Source organism: Neomonachus schauinslandi, chromosome 9, assembly GCF_002201575.2.
Source record: "Neomonachus schauinslandi chromosome 9, ASM220157v2, whole genome shotgun sequence".
Taxonomy (NCBI): Eukaryota; Metazoa; Chordata; class Mammalia; order Carnivora; family Phocidae; genus Neomonachus; species Neomonachus schauinslandi.
Window position 1 is genome coordinate 75205659 of NC_058411.1, and position 16073 is coordinate 75221731.

Sequence of the window (16073 nt, forward strand, 5' to 3'; positions counted from 1 at the left end):
AATGAATGAGGAAGGTACTGGTGACTTTATATAATACAGATAACTACAAGATGAGGTCATGTCCAGACTGACGCCTTCTCTACATCTTTCTGAAAGAAATCGCTTCCTTGATTTAACCCCATGTAGCACTGAAACTCGTGCCTCTACATTATCATTGTCTTATAGGACTGAAGCATATGCTTAAAAGTATTGAAAACAACTTAGAATATATCAAGCAACAGCATCATCTTTCATTAACCTCTGAAAAACACTGCCCATTTCTGTGATCCTTTTATTTTCTGGGGCTTTCCACTCTTCTTTGAAGTCTCTCTCTTAAGACTTAAACCTGCCTCCACGGCCCCCATTCCCCTGTAAACTTAATTCAAAAGCTAGAAGAAGACAGTGTTTCTCATAGGTCTAATTTCCAATTCCATCTCATTCTAGTCCACTTTCTTTTTGGTCACAGTTCTGCCTGGAGGGCTCAGAGCTTTCACTTTTAGAATGAGGTCAAAGTCCACTTCCTCACCCCTTACCTTGGAGGCCCGGAAAGAGAAGGCTGTGGACTTGGTGTCTGACTTCACCCGGTCCTGCAGTATAAGGCCTTGGTCCTCTGTCAAGGCCAGGTAGTGGCCTGTGGTGAGATGCCGGAGCCGGAAAGCCTGGCCCCATCTGATGTTACTGCCACTCCAACTGTGCAGAGAGAAGAGCCGAGAAACTCAGTCTATTTCAATATTTATCCTGGGCTTTCTTCCACACACTAGCAGAATTGTAATCCCTCTGTGGTTTATCCCCTGGAGGGACAAAACGCCCGTCTCCTGGCTTGCTCTAGGATTTCGGGTCTCCTGACAACTCAGCATGGTACTTCTCTTGCAGCCTCTCAACACCAACAAGGAGGCACCCTCGTGCACCATGGGTGGGAACGTAAACTGGCGCAGCCACTGTGGAAGACAGTGTGGAGGTCCCTCAGAAAATTAGAAATAGAATTACCACATGATCCAGTAATTCCACCACTGGATATTTACCCAAAGAATAAGAAAACACTAATTCAAAGAGATAAATGCACCCCTATGTTTACTGCAGCATTATCTTTAATAGCCAAGATATGAAAGCAACCCAAGTCTCCAACCACAGATGAGTGGATTAAAAAGATATGGGGCATGTGTGTGTATGTGTGTGTGTACATACATATATACAATGGACTATTATTTAGCTATCCAAAAAGAATGAGATCTTGCCATGGATGGATCCAGTGGGTATAATGTTAAGTGAAATAAGTCAGTCAGAGAAAGACAAATACCTTATGATTTTGCTCATATGTAAAATTCAAGAAACAAAACAAATGAACAAAAAGAAAAGGACAAAAAATAGACTTTTAAATACAGAGAACAAACTGGTGGTTGGTAGAGTGAGGTGGATGGGGAGATGGGTAAAACAAAGGGGATTAAGTGTACACTTAATGAATACTGAGTAGATGTATAGAACTGTTGAATCATATTGTACACCTGAAACTACTATAATACTGTATGTTAGTTATACTTCAATAGAAATAAAAGCAGGGAAAAAGACCACAACAAGAAAGATGATCCTGGGACAAGTTAACGATTTAATGTAACTAGAAGTCCCAAGCTTCCAATTTTCCCTTCACTCCACTGAAGTTTCTTGATATACAAAAACCACAAAAAGAATGCCTTATAAGGGAAACTCATTTTTGGAAAAGCAAAGCCATCCCTAATGTACTATCTCAACTCAAACTGTACTACCACAAAGAATCCTATCTTTGAGAGAAATGGTAAAAATACTTGGGCAACTTACACTCGCCAGAGAGAGGTAGATAATAAAGAAGTCTGTGTGTGTGTGTGTGTGTGTGTATTTTTGTATTAGAGGGTGATCCATTCTGTGGAAAAAAAGTGAAGCAAAATAAGATGATTTAGATAAGGGAGACCTCCTGTTGAAATGGCAACCTTTCAATGGTCCTACATCAAACTGTTGGCATTCAACAAAAGTTACAATAAGAGTTAGGCGAGAAATTATCCACTGAATAACTTGAAACTCATTATCTTTTGAGTTAGAATAAAATCTTTAAGGTAGAATAAAATCTCATGGTTAGGCCTCTGGGGAAATAAACAACCATAACTGGAACTAGTATATATACATACCTACTTTGACTTTGTAAAAAAGCCCATTAAGCAAGGCTTAATATCCTGAGAACAAGATTATGTTAGAGCAAGCATTTTAACAGGGCTGGAAAGAGAATATAAATGCTCCAAGCCAGCTATCAAGTGGGTGCTCCTTAAAAGCAATATTCTTTAAACCAGTAACCTCCAAAGAGTTTCTCAGTAAAAAATGTAAATGTATCTATGTGTGTATGTGTGTAAGTTCTAGTATTTTCTCCTGATCTATAATGGATTACCTTGAAAACCACCTTGGGGGCATACACCCTCACGAGAGAGACATTTATCGTGAACATACGTTCAGAGGGAGGCTGAGAAGCCAGCTGGCAGGAACAGCAGAGAAGGAAAAGCAGACACTGTCCCTCCTCTGTTATCCCAAGCAGCTAGTATAGCTCTAGCCTGACTTGCAATCCCTCTTGGCAAAATAATGGCCCAGAGCTTACTGGATCCCCCTTTGTGGTGTGACGTTCGGAGACCACATGTTTTTCCTCAAGCACACAGCTCAAGTCTCAGCCTCCTGTTCCTTCCACCCAGGTACAATATTGTTTCTGACAAGTCCGGTAAATATGGTTTCCCTCTCAGCTACCTCTCCAGTGGTGCTTTAATCTTCTCTACCTCATGCCATCACAATCACTAGTCTCATTTAAAGCCAACATTCCACTGGAGCCAACACAACTACTGAGAAGAGAAACACTAGGTGGATTTCAGAGACTCTGTTTAAGGAAACAAATGGGAGAAGTATTTTGATGGCTTTCAGCAGACCTGTCCAAGCTCACCTTCTATAACCTGGCCACTGGAAGGGGAGCAGGAGTGGGGGCTGGGTTCAGGGCTTCAGAATCAAAACAGAAGTCTTGGAAATTCTCATTCTCCCAATCTCACACTCTCACTCTCTCTCTCTCTCTGTGCGTGTGTGTGCTGCTGTTGTTTAAAAACAAAGTCAGGAAAATTTCAAAACAGCTCTGGGCCAAGGAACTTGTGAGAGTTTGCCTGGTGATGTGGAATCAGTGAAATTTTTAAGAGAACAGACAGTATAGCAAAATAAAATTATCTTGAAAAGAGCACCACCCTGACCCTCCATTACCTTATCCGAAGGGCTTCCACTCTCCACAGAGATCTGGCTCGTGTCCCAGCTCCCCCAGCTTCATAGAATATCCTCCTGCGAGCAGAGTTGGAGATTAGCCTCTGAGCACGACACTGATCAGCACTGGGGAGGGAACAGCTCCCTGCAGAGGCTGTTCAATCCCCGCCATTCTTTCCAAGCCCTCATGTAGTCAGCAAAAACTGAGAGCATGAGTCAAAGAAAAGCACAATTTTCCAGGCTCAATCGCTCAATCTTTTAGGAGGGAAAAAAGGCGCTAAAGGGGAGGGAAGTGCTCACCATATACGGATCGAGGACACTCATAGACCTCAGGTGTACAACAAAAAGGACTGTCTCCATTTCCACATCAGGAATCAACACAGCCTCATCACATACCATCAGAGCAGATACCAAATGCTCTGATTCTTTTAGGTTAAGTTCCTTGTAGTTTTACATCTTTCAAAAATGTATTTGTACTTTTTAAAAATGTACCTGTCCTTTTAAAATACGCAGGCAATATGGTATGACTTCATTTCCATTATTCTAGGAAGTCTGGAGCAAAGCTTTATGCTCAGCTGCTATAGTAGTCATGACTTTATCACTCTACTATTGTCGCCTTTCCTGCGTTAAAGATAATCTTTTAATATATTTTTAAATAAAATGTATATTTTGGAATGATTTTAGGTTTACATAGAAGTTGCAAAGACAATACAAAGAGTTGCACACTTTCACTTAGTATCCCCTAATGTGATCTTGCACTGTATGTAAGATGTACATGCTACCCTTGTCAAAACGAAGAAACCAACGTTGCTAGCTCATGGCTAGCTAAACTCAAGGCTTTACTTGGATTTCAGCAATTTTTCCATCAGTATTTTTCTTCCTGTTCCAGGATCCAATCCAGGAATACCACAATGCATTTAGCTGTCCTATTCTCCCTCGTTTCCTTTGGTCTCTTCTTAGACTTCCCTTGTTTTCCATGACTTTGACAATTTTGAGGAGTTGTGGTCAGGTATTCTGTAAAATGGCCCTTGATTTGGGTTTGCCCAACGTTTATCTGATGATTAGTGAACTCTGTTTTTCATTCCATACAATAGGGACCGACCTACCTATATAAGTGACCAATTCTTGTTGAAGAGCGTATCTCACGAAGAGTGGTCCCGGATTACCTGGTATATGGAATCCAGACTCTTTTCGAGAATCTTGTGACCTTAGATCAAGACTGATCACTTAACCACATTTAATCTCACCAATTTCACTAAAATCCCACCACAGAAGATTTGTGTATACCACAACTGAATCACTCGAGCCCCAGAAGAATCTTGATCTAGATTTTGAGACAACAGGTCATCGATAGAGGTGAGGAGAAAATGTGCAATTCCTATTTTTTATCTGAAGAAGTACCATAATTAGGAGTTGGTTGAAAATACCAGCTTGGGAGTCAGGCAGACCTGAGTGTGCGTCTGTTAGCTGTGTGACCTTGTCAGGTCCCTTCACAGCTCTGTACTCGGCTTCGTCATCTGTAAAATGAGTCTAATTTGGTTATGTAAGTCACAGAATGGTTGTGAGAAGTTAATGCGGTTTTTTTTTGACGTGCACAAAGATGTTCACAGATGTACAAAATACTGTGTAGTACAAATTTATCCAAACTTTGTTTAAATACAGATGTTTCCATCATGCATAGAAAAACACATGACACAGAAACACAACGAAACATTGCATTAATAGCGGCTACCTCTGGGTGGTGGAATGATAGAACACATTCTAAACCTTTTTCAAACGTACGTGTGATCAGGAAACACTCAGTAAAGATTGAGAAGGAAATCCTGTGTGACTTGAGAGCTCTAACTGCCCAGGTGTCCCTGTGCTGGGTCTAGAACAATGGTGACACCTCACAAGTCACACAAACTTGCTGAGTTTTTCACTCCTGCTTCTCCCCACTCAGTGAGAATTGGAAGGGCCTCTCAGGTGAAGAAGGTAGAACAGCTCACCCTATGTCACCGGATCAGAGAACTCTCTCCCTCTGACATCTGAGGAATTCTCGAAGGTTAGTCGCTCCTACCTGGGAAATGCGGGCAGCTTGCTCCATTTAATCTTGTAAGGTTACAGAGGTTGAAACAACCTGTTCCCATTCTCTAAAACAATTACCCAAGGAGAGGAGTAGAGTGGGTGGTGAGCTGAGGTGCTTTGAAAGCTGGGCTGACAGCTCAGCCTCGGCTGCAAGAGGTTAAGACATTTACCCCCAGGGGGCTTGACAAGCCAGAGGCAGAGCCAAAGACCAGAGCTCAGGTTGCTGGATTGCTGCTTTCAGGTTTGCACCCTGGGAGGGTCAGCCTCTCTGCCGGGCTTGCTTTCAGGCTTTAGAAGGAATAGAAATGATTTCCTCCGGAAAGTCAGCACCCTCCCTGTGGCATCAGGGAGGGTGCTGCATGCCTGAAGGTCTGCTGACCTCTTTTAGTGCATTCCTGATTTTCTATTCTTTTGGGTTCTCCCAGATTTCAGTATTCCTGGCCATCCTGGCCAGTTCTGAGGATTTCCCTGATGACACAAGACAATGAGGGGGGCTTATCATTCACCTCACCTAGACAGCCAATGCTAAAGCATCGTCTTGTGATTGAGAGACCAACTGATGCAAAAATGCAGGTCCCAGTATAATGAATAGCTCCTTACTCACCCCTTCATGCTTCCTTATAAAGTCTCAACCCCTTCATGCTTCCTTATAAATGAAAGGAATATGGCTTTTTTATCTGTGAATTTATTTCCCCCCAAATACAAATTAGATCCTGTGGAATCCTACACCAAGGGAAGGTCACCTTTGTCTTATTTCAATGATGGCATGCAATGCCTGCTTCAAGGTGCCCATTCGGGGAATTCCTCTCCATCTGTTTCACTCTCCCTAGCACCTCCTTTCAAATATTTGTGCAGTTTTTCCTTTTACTCAGGCTCTTGTTCATGTACTTGACAGGAATGCCACCAAATGACAAGCTTCTCCAAGCAGAGTTTCTGCTCAGGATGTTTCTAATTTGGTTCTAAATTTAATGACAGGTATGTGTGTGGGGGGGGGAGGGCAGGTCAAGGGCCATGCACAGGATTATCATTTCATTTTTTTCCAAATTCCTGCCCTTTAAAGAAGAACTGGAATGGGAAGGAAGAACTAGTGTGTTCGGATGTGTTCCATCTTAGATGTAGCTAACTGCAAAACTCATAAAACTTCAAGTCTTTATCTACCTGCAAATCTTCCCTTTAATGCACAATAAGATATTAAAGAGACAGCACGTGGGCTCTTGCATAATTTTACTGTACAAAAAAAAAGGAAAAGAAAAATCACAATTGGATATTGTGAAGGTGAAGCACCTGAAGCACCTGAAGCAATGACATTATTTAGGGTATGGAATCCTTAATTCTAACGTCAGCCTAATGCCCTTCCTCAGAGATAACTGTCAGTTAACTGGACCAGTGTCGGAGAGGCAGGGAGTGAATTAATTAGGCACTTGCTATAGGTCTGTGATTTATGTGTCCTAGGTCAGGTCTGGTTCCCATGGAGAGAGATTCAGAAGAGAGAATAAGTAGGAAGAGACTCAGAACAACAGGGATACATACTGCCAATGCATAGTTTCTAAGACACACATTAACACATTCAAGCACACTGCTCTGCTCCTGAAGGTCCTCTTAGTTCGTCAGATAAGGAACAAGCTATGGCTGGAGAGTCAGCCACATAGCTTCCAGGCTGCCATCTGAAAGCAGCCAGTATGTGACCTTTGGCAGGAGCCTGATCTAAATGCTCTCTTAGCTGTGAGGACGTGATCCCGTTTCTAATGAAGTAAAAGAAATGCAGTTAACAAGGTTCCCATAGGCATTACACAAAAACAAAGGATGTATTACCTCTGGAAGATCACACCCATTGCTGCTACAAATTCAGTCTAATTTGGATCCAATTTTATTTTTAAAAAATATTTATCACATTTCTATAGTTACAGGGGCAAAGCTCTTTATACTCTGTTCCTTTGATGTTAGACAGACTACCAAGGGACTCTTCGGTATGAGTTTAAGATCTGGATTAGTATCTTCCATCTCTTGGTTTTGAATTTTGAAAAGCATTCACTGAGGAGTCAAGCAAAGCATCGCCCTCAGAAGCATCCTCTGAATGTTGCCCTTGGCACCATCCCTGCTAAATCCAGCTCCTGTTGGATACCGATACTTGGTTTCTCCAATCCTATTTGGTAATAAGCAAAATGAAATCACCCAATGCCACCTAAATGACTTCACACATGAGAGGGGGGAAAAGAGAGATCTGCCTCTGATGGTGAATAACTTAGGTGCACAAACTCCCTAGAATGACTCACCTGATTTCTGTCACCAAATGGGTGCTTCCATCTACAATAAATGCTACCAGAAACTCCTTAGGCAGAGCAGAAACTAAAGAAAATGAAGGTACTGGGAAGCTTTATGGAAGAGCTTGCTTAAGAAGCATCACGTGTATCCACGTACTCCTGTGAGCAAACTCCAGTGCGTTGCCATTCCTGTCTCACAAACTGCATCCCATGGCTGGAGGGAGGTTTGCCCATTGGCCGATGCTTACAGAATTCATCTGTGGCCATACCCAAATGCAAACTCTTTAGTCTGAGGCACCTGAGACTGGAGACAGCTGAGAGAAGGATGACGCTATCGGCTTACCTGTGCTGAGCATCATTCTGGTCTGTAGATGGTATCGTCAAACACTCATCGTGACCGTGGAAGAGACGTACTACGTGCCCACCAAGTAGGTATCCTAGTGAGAGAATTATATTCTACTATGAACTTATGGGAAATTTAATGATGAGAACACCATGTTTAAAAAGGGTAAACTCGTGCAGGTCTGAGTTAGTTATGGAAAACACCAAGAAAGAAGCATTTGGAAAATGACAGATTCCATGAATTCTGGCCTCAGGAAGAAAAGACAAGAAAGTCAAAACAATTCTAACACTGAAAGTTAAATAGGATTTCAGAGATGAGCAAGTCCAACATCAAAACGTAGGGTGAAAATAGTGTCAACTCATACCATTTAAAGGAAAATGATGTTGCTACTGTGAGGAAGATAAGGATTTTCCAGTTGCTTAGGATGAAAATATATCCAACATGAAATTCCTGGATAAGCTCTTACAGTCTCGATGTGTCTATTTTGTGGCAAAATCCCAACCAAATTGCAGTCATGGTGAAGAAAGAGGATGCTGGGAAGGAGGTCAGCAAACTTATTAAGAGCTGTCTTAGGGGAAGCTAGCTTTTGAATGCATTTAACAGACACAGATCAAACCTGGATGCTCATCCCACAGCACCGAAGGGAGGCGAAATGTCATTCCAGGATCCCAGAGCAGATGAGCCACTATCGATAAGCACTTAGCTTTCAGCATAAGGAATCTCAATAGTCATGGAGTTGCAAGATGTATGGGAAACAATGAGCTTCAAGGACATAATGACCCATTAGTCTTCAAATAAATTCTGAGCCTTAATTCAAAGAACATACAGGGAGAGGGACTCCAGTCTGAGGTTTACCTTGTATGAAGAAATGGAATTTGTTATCGCTTTGAATAAAAAAATTCTCTAGACTAGTCTGTTCCCAGGAGACATACGGACTTAATATACTCATGTCTCCATCAGGAGTTTTTTTAAAAAAATCACATAATTAGATCACTTCAGGGGCTACCAAACTATTCTGAGTGTTGAATTAACAGTAAGAATGATGAAATGAAATCATGCCAGAGGAGAAAGGGGTGTTTATCAGTACAAATTGTACAGGGACAGTGTGATATTCCCATAGTTTTTTGTTTTGTTTTTTTTTTTTTTGTAACCATGTGAGGCAAGTTCTTCTTAAACTTCTTGCAAACAGTCAGAAATCGTTTCCCAATTTTCCTCTACCTTACTGTACTAATAGTTGCAGTTGTATACCCTTTTTTGCATTAAAATCATTCATGATATACTGTTGGGGAATTCTTAACAGCCAATTTATTTAGAAAAATTAAAACCTTCCACAATCGTGCTCTTGATTACACTCTATCATTTCATGATGGCGAGGCCATGCCCCACTTGGATCCATCGTTTGCAGTCTTCAGGCTTTTCCAATCAATATTCTATTCACACGGAGAAAACTGCCAAGTGCTGGTGCATTACAGCGCTTACTAACTGAACTCTAGCCGGGCAATATTCGGGAAAGAAGGGTCATGACAAGGACCACTTATGCTTTCAGGGCTGAAGTGGGCTTCTCACCAGGGATGCTGAGAGGGCATTTTCTGCCTGGCCAGATGACTCAAGTGATGAGCTATCCAGGCTAAATTACAAGGGCACTCAACACATCGATAAGGACCTTTTTGACGTGATCTGCAAACACTTCTTAATTAATCTCCACAAGTTTTCTGTTGGGACTGGGGAATCATTTTATTCCTACTGTGAAAATGAAAAATTAACATGGAGAAGATCCAACCAAAACTTCCTTGGGGAAGACTGAAACCCAGAGCTTCTTGATTCCTGACAGAAAGGGAATGACAACAGACTCAAGGTGGTGGGTTAGTTTTGGTGTAAAAGCCTTTTTAAAGCCTTTTTTAAAGCCTTCCACATGTTGCTGAAAGAGTTTAAAATCTGTCATTACCTGACTATTCAGCTTTGTTCTGATGTCTTCTGAAACTAGGACAACACTTTGACACCCTTAGTTTTCCCTCTATTTTCAAACATCTTATCATAGAAGGGCATTCCCAGTTTGAAACTACTGGGCTCAGGATCAAAAATCTGGTTAAAGCTGTGGTATGAGTATTTTTTAAAAATTCTGATCTTGCTGTAAAGTGCTAGAATGTAAGATGATAACCTATACCAGTCACTGGCATTTGATTATTCTACTCAGCTGCAATATTACCCATGAGTATGGTAAGGCCAGTATATTTATTCTCTAACTTGAAAGGTGCATTGACTTTGCCTGGCTCCAAGAAATAGGATATGTTGAACAAATTTTGATGATCTTACTTACCAGGAAAAATCAAATACTGAGAAAATTCTATTACTGTTAAATGGTCTTCCATAAATACAAGTAAAAACAAATGGCCAAACACACTTTTATTATAAAGTCTTTCTTCCACCTGTATGGAGAGATGCATTGGGGAGAAATAGTACCAGCATCACCTTCTCGGAAAATAATCTCTTCTAAGACTGAAGTTGCTGAGGCCTATACCCTTCTAACCAGTAACCATAAATGGAAAGAAAAAGTCAGTGGGAGAGGGAGAGTGCATATCCAAATCCTGCATGCCTATATACTCTAAAGGTGGGCTCTAAAGGATTAGAAGGTATTGTCAGGAATGCTCCTGTCATCAGAAAGCAGGACAGAAAATAATCCACACCCACATCAGAGAATGAGATTCAGGGGAACTAAAATAATGTTAGCTGCATAGCAAGACATGAAGCAGGAGCTGAGAAGCAGCAGAAAATGTCAATATATAGCTCAAGACAGACTGGACGGCTGAGGGCTGAATGCACATAAAAAAGCACACCTTCTTCAATGCTACTTCCTGAGCACGTAGGATGTACATTCCAGAGTGTTTGCATAAAAGAGGCGTCCACTTGTATGTTCCCATTTGATACTGAGAGATGCTGCAGCAGAAACAGAAATAAGACATCCTTTAAATCACCAGGCCAGTCCTGACAGAAGCAGCTCAACCCAGAATCTCAAGGATTGAATTCAAGAGTCTCCCTGTCATCAGGCTCTTTCTACATAGCCTGTAGGAGACTGCTGTACACAATCTAGAAGCAGCTTCAAAGTGGGACACTTTATTCAGGGAAGAGGAAGTTTTCAGCTGCAGAGGTGGCAGACGAGTGTTGACTTCATCCCCTCAGCTGGATCCCTGATTCAACAGGAAGTTATAAAATGTCTCATCTTGTTAGAAGGGAATTCACAAATGGCAAATGACTCCAGCATTTGGTCTAGGCAAAGTAAAATTGCCTGCAGTAATGATGCTGAGAAGCTTAAAAACTTCTCTCTGACACTTCTCTGATATTCGGACACCTGCGGGCTTGATGTCAGTGATGCCCAGTACCCAATCCCCAGGTGCAAAAATCTCACCTGCATCTTTCAACCCCTGGGACGTGCCATTTGCCAAAACATTTTAAATTCTCCATTTCTCCCACATCAGCTTATTTTCCTATATCCTGTTCTTTCTGGCTTGTTCTTTGCTGGACAAGAGCTAAACCATGTGAGAAATTCACAGTAAAGGTAGCTAATGTATAAATGGTTTTCTCAGGAAGTGCCTGGGCATTTTAGAAGAGTTGCTGGGCACAGTACCTTAATCTGAAAGGACAATTAACAGTTAAATTTCCAGGCCCCATGATAATGTGGCAAGGGGGAGAACTGAACCACCTACCCTTCTGGTATACTGTGCAAAGGATTCTTATCCTACCCAACTTAATGTGGCTCAGTTCGCCTCAGCCATTAATTCCTAAAGGAAAATATTCTGAAAGTGAAAAGATGCCTGTTAGGAGGTACTTACAAGGTATCTTTCAGAGGACACGCTCACGAGGATGAGGTCATCACCAATTCGAACTTTCTCTCCCTCAGACCTCTGTTTGGAAGCGGGATGTATGGTCCACCAACAGGCTTCTCCTACATAAATGCTCCTTGAGTTAGTCATTGCTTCATGGAAATCAGTGTCCCTAATTCTGTCCCTCATTCTCCTTTCTCCTGATAACAATCCCTCAAGAGCACATGCGCACACATACACATACTCCAGACCTCAGTCTCTATTTAGCTGCATATCCACTTGACTATGTTCAACACTTTTGCTCTCTCTAGTGACAGGAAGACAGTGTTTGGGAGAGAGTATTGGAGGCCAGAAACTATAGAAGCCTTTGACTATTTTTAAGACATATAGAAAAATGCATTCTTCAAAGGCACTTACAAATCTTTAAGAATTGACTTCACTGGTCTACTACTTATATACTTTTATCTTTGCCACACTCTCCATGAAATTCTATTAAAATATGAGTAATTCTACTAAAAAATCAGAGATTTTCAAAAGGCCTAAATCTACAAAGACTAGGACAGCAGGTGAAAAGTTGATAGCAAAGAAGAGAAATGGACAATTTGGAAAAAGGAAAGCAGATAGATGCTTTTAGTGAAGAGGAAGCTAAAATCCAAGTCTTTAAGAAAGTAAGAAAATGGAGAAGTCGATTTCAAGAAATAAAGCCATCCCTGCTGTGTGTTTCCCAGAAAGTCTCCCAGAATTGGGAGGTAAGTTACTTATAAAGGTAGCAGCAGAAGATGGCGTTGAAAGCAGAATTGACTAGAAGCTATTAAGGAACTTTTATCTCCTGCCACATCTTTTTCTGTACCCTGCACAGCCAGATGACTCCTTCTCCTCTACCCTACAGAAGATTAGGAGTTAAATCCACAGAATGACCAACCATCAAAGTTCTGGTTTTGTAATACCAACCACTGTCAAACAAGGAAGTGAAAAGTATTGCGAAAAATAGAGAATCATTAAAATTTTATGCCCTGATAAGTAAAACCCCAGCTCCTTTCCCTCTGCCTCTGTGCCTCATACACTAGCTGAGATGCTAAATCCCCTCCTCCCCTCAAATTTAAGGATTCTTCTTTAGGAAAGCCAAACTACCCAACATAAAATATAATTCTGTCGGCATCTCCATTGAAATGCCTAGTCCTTGCCAGGTTAGCCAAAAGTGAGGCTTAACAGATGGCAAACCATTGCCACACACTCAGGGTTTCTGGTCAGCTTTTACTGCCTTGATCTGAACATGAAGGGAGACCAAGGATCACCCAGCATCTAAGTCAAGTCACTAACATGAACGGCAAGAACAAAACAGTGGGGAAAGAGACTTGGAGAAAGAAAAGATTACAGAGAACCAAAGAAAACTTTTAAAAAGTCATATAATTAATAATCTTAGAGAGATAAGAAAAAGTTACATTCATAAAGCAGGAATGAAAGTATCCATGAATGATCCCTTTGGAGAAAAATTCTTTGATCCTGAAAGAGAGAGAAAGAAACAAGAGGGTTATAGGATAAAGTAAAAAAAAATCTCCCCAAAAGAATGAAGAGAAATAGATTAGAAATAGGAGTGAAGAGAAAATTAGAAAACCAATCTAGAGGATTTCCAGAAAGCATAAACAGAGAAAACAAAGTCAGGAATTAATGAAGAAATAGTATTAAACATTTCCCAAAGCTAGAAGACAAGCATTCAGATTGAAAAGGCCCACAGGGTCCCTAGCACAGTGGAGAGAGATCCACACCAGGGTCCGTTCTCGTGAGACTTGGAACAAATAGGATCCATGCCCAGACATATCACTGTGGAATTTCAGACAGAAGGGCAAAAGAAAAATCTAAGTAGCTCTGGGAAAATATCAATAGTCTCTACATAAAAGATCGGGAATCTGAATGTAGATGTGTCAATAGCCAGGCCATAAGCTAGAAGAAAAGGAAGAAAGCCTTCATGATGTGGAGGACGAAACATATTTCCAATGTAGAATACTATGAATTACTTATGAAGCTGGAATTAAGGAACTTTTAGATGATAATTTACCTCCCATGGATCTTTTCTGTAAAAGCTATAGGATAATGGGCGCCACCAAAGTGACGTGGTAAACCAAGGAGGAACCCCTCCCCCCCACAAAAAAACAAAACAAAACATGAGATCCAGGAAACATGGAATCTAGAAGAGAGGCAAAGGAAATTTTCTGGATGATGGTGGATGTTTCTAGAAGAGGACACTGACAGAACAGCTGACATAAGTGAATCCGATCAGGGGAAAGTTTCAGTTCTACAGGACAGTTTGAAATGAATGAATGATTGGGTCACAGAAAATAAAGCAAACAATTTTTTTCTAACTCTCAAAAAGTCTAAAGTCATTTTACCAATGTAAAAAGAATGAACATATCGGACTATTCTGGTTATGAGCTCTAAGACTGACAGCTGGTTTATATTTGGAGGCCAACTTACAATCCGTGAGTGTGGCACTTCACACATTTGTGTCAGTAATTGTCAGCAAAGGTTGACAACAACTTAGAGGAAATTACATTTTAAGAATTACACTTTAGCTGAAAGCAAAGCAACCTCAAATCCAATGCAAATATAATCTTACTTTAAGGGAAAAAACTCAATGGGCGGAGGCAAGCCCACTCTCCTGCTTTTGTACAAAAAGGAGAAGGGGAGAGCCAGAGGTCCTCCTCAGGAATTCTCATACATCTCTGTACATAACGCAGAGATGGCAGGTGCACATGGTTTAATCTCTTGATTTTTTTCTAGATCCTCTATAAAATCAGACAATTTGGATCATTCCCTTATGAACTGACACAGTTTGGGAACAACATGGACTTTTGTCCTTTGACTACCCAACAGTGGAATTCCCCTTCCTATTTGGGGTAAATGTCATGATATTAAAGATTGTATTCAAATTAGACTCTTCCTGTAGTATGACCTAGGATGTTTTCTCTTCTCTGGCCTCTCTTTGTTCCTGTCCATTTTCCAAGCCTGGGGTTTCTACTTTAGAGCAGGTTCACCCAGTAAATTCTCATTCTGCTTGAGTGAACCAGAATGAGTTTCTGCCATTTGCAACCAAGAATCCTGACTGCTATATAGCCCAACCTGTAAATGGAGCAGAAATTCCATATACATTGCCCTTGATGGATGGTCAGATTACCTATGAATGTTTCCAGCCACAGACAGCACCCTACACCCCAAGGCCAGCTGTTAGGTCTGCCAGATAATTGCAGCTATTGCAAAGTGGTTTTCTTCATTGAGGTGAAGTGTGCCTCCTTTCAACTTCTATCTACTGCTCCACTGGTCTATGGAATAACCCACACCAAGTCAGACTCTTCTTTGATACTGTAACTATAAGTATGTATAGTTATATTGGTCCTCTTATATTATTGGTCCTCTTGTATTTCCAGGGAGAACCTACATCATCCTGGTTGCCACCTTTCTCAGGATGCACCTCCTGACCGTCAATTTTTTTGATTGAACTCAAAACAAAACACAAAAATAGCAAGTGTTTCCCAAAGTCTATGACTCTGGTGAAAGCATTATGTTCTCCTTCATTCTTAGTTCCTATGTCTCTATCACACATTGTTTCTTTCTTAGTCTCCTAAATTTTATCAGACCTATTTCTTGACCCCACTGGTTGGTTGGTTTGGAATCCCAAATGAAGAACATATTCAATATCCTTAAGCCCTTAGCCCAAGACCCCAGTGAGTAGGAGATCTGGGAATGTTGACTTACCTGTGGCATGTTCCCGTAGACCTACATCAAAGGCAAGTTTATCTGTCTGGGATCTTGATGTGGTCAAACATGTTAGATACTGTGAAACAAGAGCAGATGCTAATGAAGTCACACTCCTTTATTGGGTCTTGGCATCTCACCACTAGTTGGCTTCCAGTCATCAATTTCAACACTGAGCTGTTGTAGAAAGGGCTTATCATATTCAATACTTTTATAGTATATTTAAAATCTCAAAGATGTTCTTATCTGATGACCCAGTGATTTAACTTCTAGAACCATATGCTACAGAAATAAGTTTGAAATTAGTATTTCAAACATATTTAGTCATATGCTTTAGTTCAAAGGTACTGAAGAACTTTTACATTGGAGACAATATAAATGGAACATATACAACCAACAATAATAGAAAGGCTGATAAACTTTGGTACTTCATTTTGTGAAATATGTTACCATTAAGAGTATTTATCCCAAGTGTGTAATAGCATGGAACATATACAACATAGCACATTTGCACAGTTAACAGGTAAGCAAAATTTAAATGCCTAGCAACTAGGCTAAAAGGAATTATACAAACTGATAACTGAAGTTCCTTTTGGACAGTGGGAG

The 16073-nt window shown here is 40.9% G+C and overlaps 1 protein-coding gene across 1 annotated transcript in view; it reads right to left on the reverse strand.

Annotated features, from left to right (window-relative positions):
- The window catches only part of RYR3 (ryanodine receptor 3), a 354804-nt gene that overhangs the window by 266205 nt on the left and 72526 nt on the right, over positions 1-16073 (reverse strand). Inside the window, exons 6-11 of the mRNA XM_021695474.2 lie at positions 15468-15546; positions 11727-11839; positions 10734-10833; positions 7900-7993; positions 3232-3306; positions 513-669 (exon numbers count right to left, since the gene is read on the reverse strand). Coding sequence (XP_021551149.1) covers positions 513-669; positions 3232-3306; positions 7900-7993; positions 10734-10833; positions 11727-11839; positions 15468-15546 — 618 coding nt within the window. The remainder of the gene's footprint in view (positions 1-512; positions 670-3231; positions 3307-7899; positions 7994-10733; positions 10834-11726; positions 11840-15467; positions 15547-16073) is intronic.